General features: G+C 38.6%; 1 protein-coding gene across 1 annotated transcript; it reads left to right on the top strand.

Annotated features, from left to right (window-relative positions):
• Positions 1–8,078: 8,078 nt before the first annotated feature.
• Positions 8,079–9,202, top strand: LOC117785683 (protein windbeutel). Its single transcript, XM_034623862.1, has one exon. The coding sequence runs from the start codon at positions 8,318–8,320 to the stop codon at positions 9,095–9,097; it is 780 nt and encodes a 259-aa protein (XP_034479753.1). The 5' UTR covers positions 8,079–8,317; the 3' UTR covers positions 9,098–9,202.
• Positions 9,203–9,350: the final 148 nt, after the last annotated feature.

Below are 9,350 nucleotides of genomic sequence, written 5' to 3'. Positions count from 1 at the left end.
TGTTCTATTTGTTCTATGCAATTTTTAAATTGTGGCCACAACATGCGAAAAAATGTCAGCAAACGATTAAATTAAAAGCGAATACTACTGGATTAGGTGGGGGAGAGAGGGGAAATGAGAGAGAGTGGGAGACAGCATAAAAAGTAGTAATTAAAGTGGAGCGTACAAGGTGACTGACTAATGCATTGATTCATAGTTTAGATATAAAACCGCGCCAAACAAACGTGCAACCGGCGCTTGGTCAATCCATCAGTCAGTCAGTCAGTCAGTCAGCCAATCAGTCCGTCAGTCCGTCAGTCATTCTGTTAAGAATTGCAAACGGCCTCATGGCTAACCGCATTCCCTTTCCGGTGTGCAACCCCTGACCAACACACTCCACCCCTTTGGGGCACGGACATAAGAACAGCAGGAGGTGGAAGGAACGGAGGCACAAGGGTTCCATGGACACGATAACTGACCGCGTTGAGTGCTTTCAGCTCATGCATTTTTAAATGCGCGTGGAAATATCCTCTTGCGAATATTTTTGTTATTGTTTTAGTTGCTCGTGTTGTTATTGTTTTTTGGCCGAATGTCCTGCATATTGCATGTTGTTGTTGAGGTCAGTCTAAAATTTCACAAAGGCCAACAAAACTTGTGGCCAACTCTTGCCTCAAGTATGTTGTCGCTGCTATTAAGTCGACCTCATGCCACATTACCAAACTGCAACCTGCAACCTGCAATTCCTGTGCACAAAGTTCCTTGCCACATGAAACCCAATCAATGGCATTGGAATCAATTGAATAACAAGAATTCTTGACTTACTTTTCAATCAAACCAAAGCCAAAGCTATTACCAAACCATTTCCAATCTGAGCTGCTTATAAATAAAGATAAGCTTCTTTTTTTTTACAAAAACTCGAACAACAGCTGCCATTTAATAATAGTATTGAATAAATAAATTCAATCCGAAATCATAATTTAGTTTATAGGCAAACAAAATTGGGTTAACATTGCTTTAGTAAGTTTCAACATTGAGATTTGATCAAATTTTATCTAGGACCTGCATATTGCAATATCTCAAAAATATCAGAATTTGACTAGCATTTTAAGAAAAAGACTCCTACTATAACAAGTGGGCGGCTACAGTCGAGCACGCTCGACAGTAGGATACACTGTGCCCAGGTACTCTGTACTACAAATTTATTTTCGACTGAGCGTCTCTAAGTCAGCTATATGATATAGGGGTCCGATGTGAAACAAATTTGGGCAGGATGTATAATACCAGCCAAGATGTATATTGTGTCAGATTGGTCGAGATATCTCATAAAACCAAGAAGTTTTTGATACTTAATCCTCATTTTCGATCTATGGTTCCTATGGCAGCTATATGATATAGAGGTTCTATCCAAAAAAAAAAGACAAGCTTGATCTGTCCGCGGTATCCAGGAACCTACTTACCAAGTTTGAAATCACTAGCTCTTATGGTCTCTGAGATCGACGCGTTCAAACAGATGGACGGACAGACAGACGGACGGACGGACAGACAGACGGACAGATAGACAGACGGTCATGGCTCAATCGACTCGGATGTTGATTCTGATCAAGATTATATATACTTTGGGGGGTCGCCTTCTTTTGCCTGTTACATACATTTTTGACCATTTTCAATGGAATCAGGGTATAAAAATTACAGCCTTCTAACTTTTTACGTTATTGTCCTGTATTGATGCTTTTGTCAGATAGGACAGATATTGTTAAATATATTTTATTTAATAATATATGTCAAACAACTTTACAACTCTAATCGAAGTTTTCGCATTAATTATTTAACATTTTCATCTTATTTAAAAAAAAGTGTTTAGAGCATGCGTTAATTTATATAAAACGGACTTGATATGCTTAACAGAGCTATTGGTCAAGTCAAAATAGTTATACACACAATAATTGGTAGTTCTGTGATACAGGAAACGCCTTTCCCAATAAATTGCACACTTCTTGAATTGGTTGTAATATCCACAGCAAAGTGAATTCATTGATCAATTTCAAACGCAGATAATATGCTCGTATTGATATATAAATAAATTATATAGAGTCGACCGTGTGATTCCCATTCCCTAAGTTGAATCGAAATCAGTGCAAAAAATCAAATCGCAGCCCGGCAATTTGAGACTCAGACATTGTCGCGACTCGCGACGTTGCCAATTAGATTTGATGGCCTTTTGCGCTAAAACGTTATAAAACAAAAGCCAAAATGAAAATAGTGGGCGTGGTGGCATTGACGGTGGGGCGAAAGCGAAAAAGAATGTTAAGCGCAGCAATGCAAAATGTCATGAGGAACGCAAAACAGTCTAAAACATGGCCATAAAGGATTCGAGGGGACAGTGGGGGGAAGTGGGGCACAGGGACTTGTGTATCGTGAAACGCCAATTTGCATGTCTGTCTGAGCTATCCACCTGTCCGTCCGCCCACGGGACTAAGTAATTGCCTTTTCGAATGTGCCACATGCCACATGAAGCGCTTTGCAATCAGCAACAAGTGGAGAGGAGGCAATTATAAAATAAAAAAAAAAACTAGAAATATTTGCATGCGTTCTCGCCAGGATAATGCAGCAGGACGATGGAGTGCGGTTCTCTCAGCAATGTTTTGCAATTGTTTGTAAACAAACGCTTTCCTTCAACGCTCCCAAATTGCCCGCCACATTGAAAATTTACGCTCCCAAATGAGGTCGACGCATGCGCCTGTCGAATTGCCACAAAAACTGTTATACGCCACATTTCCCCAGTCGCAATGAAACTGATTTGAAGATAGCCCTCGAAGAAGATGATCGGAAATACTTTTACTCTCTCCACATGCACCATGCCCCATGCCACATGCCACACATGGTAACTGTTTGGCCCATTTTGGCTAATTACTAGACCATATTCTAATGGAATTTTCCGTTAGCTAGCAAATGGTCTTGTTGGTCAATCGCTTAAGAAATTATCATTAGAGCCCATTCCACGGCATTTGATTGACAGTAAAAGTGGCCTAAGGTCTAAGGACTTAGGACTAAGAAGGACTCGACATATGGGGAATATTTGGTATGAAGTGCTCCCCTCCCGAGAATTTGTCAACAAATATTGAACAGCGTAATTAACGACCATACTCGTAATTATGCACCCGAATCATTAATCAGGCCAAAAACTTGGCCTACCCTTTCCATTTTCATTTGAAAATCATCGTTAAACTCGGAGACAAACTCAAGTATTCAGGTGAAATTTCAACTTATACATAACTTTCTTTTTTTACCTTTAATAGCCATACTATGCTAGAATTTCATGACGATTTACAATGAAATTTAAAATATGTATATTGTTTTCAATTTATTTTTTAATGAAACGAAACTTAGTGTTATCAGAATTAACCAAAATTAATCCTTTCAAAATTTGATAATATGCAAAATTCGAAGTCTAATTATAAATCATACAATACTGAAAAAATATGTATATAAAAGAAGTCTAATTATAAATCATACAATACTGAAACAATATATGTATAAGATCTATAAATCGACTTCATATAAATAGTCCATTCAAAATCATAAAGATTTAATCCTTCTTGAATTTATTTAAGAGATTTAGACCAGGTTAAGCAAATTTATTGGGAATATTTGGATGAATATTAGAATGTTTCACAATAATATTATGAGAAGAAGAACAATGCATTAAAGATGCATTGGGAATACTAGAGTGTATCACCTGCTTTTCATCTCTGCATTGCAGGACATTACAGCATTCCCAAATTGTCTCGTATTCTCAGCACGCAATTCGCATAAAAAAAAACACAATAGAGAATATTTTGCAATCAAATTGAGACTCAATAAAAGGCCTAAACTGACCACACAAAAGGGGATACGGCTAACTCAATTTGGGCTTATTGGCTGCACACACAAATATTGAAAACAAATTTGCGCTAAACACTTTCAATTGCCAAAGATGATATTTCGGCCATATAAAAATGGCAATAAATGCAAATGAAAAGCGATAAACACACACACGTACACAGACAACATCCACACACGCACAACCCTTCGTTGAGCCCAGTTAAAAAGTCAATTTTCAACGCCCAACCGAGATGTGGCTCGAAGGGGGTTAAAGGAGAAAGGAAACGTCACAATGGGTTAACAAAAAACGCATTTTCAATAAATACCAATTATGATCTAAGCCAGTTTTGTTTCAATTCTGGATTTGGGCATGCGAATTATTGTTGAATCTAAACGATTGAACGACGAAAGGACGGCAGGACTTCAAGGACCAAAGGAGCATATGGTCAAGGGTCGAATCAGGTGGTTATTTTCATGGCCCATTTATGGAATTATGCCACCGCATAAAACATTGATGAGCTTCCACTTTACAAGTGGTCGCCGCTTCTCATATTCTCACACAGAAAGCGGAGAACTTTACTATAAAAAGAAGTCAACCCAACTAGTTCCCATAGAATTGCTCCATCCAAAATTATCAGTTACATGTCTTTGGCATACGTGTAACATGAAATATTCATGGTCAGGCCAGAAATGCTTCCATATCTCCTTCCCCTTGCACATAATTAGTTTGTTGCTGCCAAAAAATAATTACAATCTCTGCTCGACTATTAGATACCCGTCATACACACGCAAAGAAACACTCGGCAAGCCACGAACGTTAGATGGCGCTAGTGCTCTCTCTCTCTCTCCGGGCTCAGTGTGGCGAAATGCACTAATATAAAATTAATAAAACTATGATTTGGCTCTACAAAACTAATAATTTGTATGTTTAAAATTATTTGATTGGACAAATTTATAATACCCCTTTGGAGCATAGGGTATACAAAAAAACAAAATTGTACCCAATGTCCAACTTGGATATGACGCAGACAAAATGATTAACTGCGTATTGGTCAATAATAAAAAAAAAAAAACTAAAACTAAAGAATAGAATATGGCAATTATTAGATCTCACAGTTAGATTGCGGGCATTGAATTTCTGAATTTGACTGAATTTCTGAAATTTGCGCGCTTATCATTGTAATGTCCATTGGGTGACCCAGTCCAGAATAGATAGGACACATGTTGGTCATTTCCATTTCGCATAATAAAGGTCATTGTGTTATTAGTCCTTTCCCCAGCCCCCTCCCAGTCCTCAATCCATTCAGCGTACGTAATAGCCGCACAATTTATATTATTAATGCCTTACATGTGCGCACACAACGGGAACACTTATGGTTTAATACCCCTTGACTAAAGCGACAAAGGGTGGAAAGGCTTTCAGTTTTCTATGGGGAATTTAAGGCACAATATTGGATAGATTCCAACAGATATTTATCTACGAGAATAAATGATTTGATCATATAACACGCATTGAAAATGTATATATACGATCTTTATAAATATGCTATGATTAAAAAGCTCCAGAATAAAGTTTACAAAAAATAAAAAAGATATTTTAAATTAATTTTAAAAGACACTTTTAAAAATATACCAATTAAATTCTGTTAAGTCTGCATATTTTGTATAATAAACAAAAATTATAAAAGCAAAAATTATAAATGATCCAACATTTGTTGCTAGGATTGGGGAAAACCCAGAAAAGCCCAATCAGATCAATTAATAGGTATTGGAAAATTGCGGATTTTAGGGAAGGCCCTATTTATATTTTATATATTTTTCTTAGAGTGTATTTTGTACAAAAACAACTTCAAGAAACCTGCAAGTCTATCTTGACTTTTCAGCTCTAATTTCAAGAACAGATTAAAGGATATTTCGTGGTCGACATAAGATAAGCTAAGGAGTTGTTTAATCTTCGAAACTTGCGTCAGGCTAAGGGACTCGAAGAAACTTCAATGAGCTCAATTATACGATCTATTTAAAAACCAAAATATCCTAATAATAAACAAGTAATCGTAGTAATATAAATAGTTATTCTTAAGCTCGTTAGCCAAAGTATCCTGCCGAATTTGTACTCATTGGACCAACGAAATGCCAAGAGAATTTTCAGTAGTGCTGGCAATTAGCTTCAAGGATAACAATGACGTGTTGGGGTGTTAAAAATATAAGGCTCGTCACGGCAGGGAAATTGAAGGGAGGGGAAAGGAGAAAACGGGGAAGACAACCAGTTAGCATTGACAGCACACACAGAAATTATGCGTTTTAGCGCAGTTTGGGGACGCGTCTATTTCTTCGGGTGTACTTAACAAATTGCCTGACCAGTGTTGCATAATGTATGAAGCGCAAACAGGCGACAGAAACTTTGTCAGTGCACACAACCAAGTGTCCAAGAGTCCTTGTTTTCTGGGGCGACATTTTTGCCAGTCCAAATCAAATATTGTTGCCCCAATATGGCTAATACTAATGGGCCTAAACAATGGCCATTACCAATGTCACTTTCATGGCCTTTTGTTTGGGTGACAGTTGAGGTTCTCATGTACGCATGGGCAGTTAGAGATTTGGATACGGATGCCCCAACTGGGAGGAAAGAGCACACACATGCTGACCATACGAGTATTCGTGATATTGCGCATTGAGGAGCGCTCTCCGCCCACCTTAGGGGTCACGCCCACCCATCAAAAGATAATTTAATAGTCGCACATAGAATACACGTATCGATCGTGTGAAGTCCAAAATGCTTTTCCGAATTGCGTGCCAAGTCCGTGGTCAATTTTCCGAGCCGCAAATGAACAAACGAAACCGCAAATGAAAAACCTAAACTCAAAGCAGGTGGAAAAGTGGGCGGGGCAGAGCGCTGGGGGTGGGAGGGGGGTTGCTTTCATGGCATGTGTGTACCGCGCACATGAATTATTAATTGACAATTGCCGAAAATGTCCATTATCAGGTGAATAGGAGGGAAGGGGAATAGGAACGAGGTCATACTGCTCCTGTCGCTCGGAAAATTTCAATTTGAGTCTAATGAAAATTGTGGCAAATGCTTGTTTTCCCTCATCCCCCTTCTGCTTTGCGAGGCAATTGCCATAATGGGGTTAGTTGATTTTACTTCTCCTACTTCTTCTCCCATTCCTACACTAATAAAAAAAATGTTCTACAATCAAGATTTAGATTTTAAAACTACGAATTTTGGTCTAAAGAATGCGTCGAGAACATAAATTTCTTAAATTAAGAGCACACATATTGGTTTTAGGTACATTTGGAATAAGACCAAGTTCTTACTTTAAGGATAAATGGTCTTAAAATTTAAGTCAAAAAAATAAATAAATGTGATTTTTAAATATATAATTTTACTTAGCTGTTTTTATTTTGATTTTAATACATTCTCTCTTTAATATTTTTATAATGTTATTTTAATTTGTTGCGAGTGGGATTCGAACCGGCGCCTGCTGCTTTCATAACTGAAGCGGCTTCTCTAACCAGAGCTCCACGGATCCACTTTGTTATTCATATGAAATAAGTGGTATATATTTATACCTTCCAAACAATTTTTATTCTTGTATTATGAACTTTGTTTTTTTTTATTAATACTCTTAGTACTATTAATATGGTCTTAAGTACAAAATATTTAAGATGAATGTTCTTGATTTTAGAAATTGGTTTTTTTTTTACAGTGTATTCCCATTCCTATTCCCATTTCCATTCCCACTCCCAGTGTGCTATGCAGGTGTTTTCATTTCGGCCGCTTTTCTTTCGGCCAATTGCAAATTACAACTTCCGCTCCTGTCCCTGTCATTTGTGCCATGTGTGTGTGTGCTCTAATGACATTCGGCAATGACAACGTCGAAATTACGCACCACAGTTTGTGGCACGCCTCATTGGCCAAAATAATAGAAGAGAAATACTGTTAGATAGCTAATCGGAACGGCTTTAAATGCTATTGCAATTGAAGCTGAACAAATTTGGCCAAATGACATTTCCATCAATCTCAGCGGCCTCGAAATAATGAAAATATTATATTGAACATTTTAAAAGTTTCCAATTTGAATGTATTTGTGGCTGTGGCATTACATAAGGGGACACAAGGCAACAAAACGAAAGACACAACAACAAATAGCCAACGGCTTCTACTGACGTGTTCAAAAGTCGTTCAACTCGATCGAGAACTCTGCGCTCTCTTCCATGCTCTCTCGCTCTCGCTCTCCGCGCTCTTTGAACAGGTGAGCAGTTGAGCAGCTGGAGAGCCAGAATTGGAGTCAAAGCGAGCGTCAGAGCCAGGCTAAAAGCCGCGTGGCTATAGCAACCAAACAGTTCTTGTTGAGCTAAGCGAAAAGTTGCGAGTTTTTGGCTCTCAGTGCCTCAGTCAGCGTCACCAAAGAAGGGTCAAGGTGTTGCTGTTTTACAGCTTAAAGTTTACAATTTGCGAATAAGAAAAACTAGCAAAATGTTCAAGTTGTTGTTAGCCATACTGCTGGCCACACTTCAGGCCAAACTTGGCTGGGCCATCTCTTGTGGCGGCTGTGTGGACTTGGACGAGATCAACTTTGACAAGACAATTGTGCGGTTTCCCTATGCGTTGGTTAAGTTCGATATTGCATTTCCCTATGGGGAAAAGCATGAGGCATTTGCGGAATTTTCCAAGGCGGCGCATAAGGCAACCGCCGAGCTGCTGGTGGCCACCGTTGGCATCAAGGACTACGGCGAGCTGGAGAACAAGGCGCTGGGTGAACGCTTCCAGGTGGATGAAAAACAATTTCCAGGCATATTTCTCTTCAAAGGCAACGTTGACCAATATATACAATTCCCCGCCCATCTGGATGTAACGCTGGATAATCTAAAGAGTTTTGTAAGCAGCAATACTCCACTCTATATTGGACGTGAGGGTAATCTCAAGCAATTCAACGATGCAATCAAGAACTACGCCAACAAGGAGGACAATCAACAGTTGGCTCTGATTCAGAAGATGATTGCCGAGCAGCAGAAACTAACACAGCCCGAGGAGCAGCAGAATGCCAAGGTTTATATCGTGTATATGCGGAAAATCAATGAACATGGCTACGTCTTTGTCGAGGAGGAGACCAAGCGTCTGCTCCGTCTCAAGGCCGGCAAAGTTACGGCCGCCAAGAAGTTGGAGCTGCAACTCAAGCTCAACATTCTGGAAGTATTCCGCGTCTCGAAGCTAACTAAAGCTGCCCAGGAGAAGGAGGACAAAGCGGAGCTATGAGTAAACTATATAATTCCTGTAGAAAAATCAACCAAACTCCATAATTTTAATCCTAAGATAGAAAAAAAACAATTGTACATTAAACTTAACTGTTACCCGAAATTTACTATTGTTTGGCATTTTGTTACTTTTCCATGACAACACTTACTCCAGTATGCGTGAGGGTCACCAGAACATATTTACCATTAAATATACATACGAATATATGAACAAATTATAATTATAGCAATTAATTTAAATATTACAAAGTAGC

The sequence above is a fragment of the Drosophila innubila genome, assembly GCF_004354385.1.
Source record: "Drosophila innubila isolate TH190305 chromosome 2R unlocalized genomic scaffold, UK_Dinn_1.0 1_C_2R, whole genome shotgun sequence".
Taxonomy (NCBI): domain Eukaryota; kingdom Metazoa; phylum Arthropoda; class Insecta; order Diptera; family Drosophilidae; genus Drosophila; species Drosophila innubila.
This window is presented reverse-complemented; position numbering and strand designations above follow the sequence as displayed.

Bases quoted from the DNA above. Each gene is read 5' to 3' on its own strand.
- LOC117785683 (XM_034623862.1), top strand. From the start codon at position 8,318: ATGTTCAAGTTGTTGTTAGCCATACTGCTGGCCACACTTCAGGCCAAA.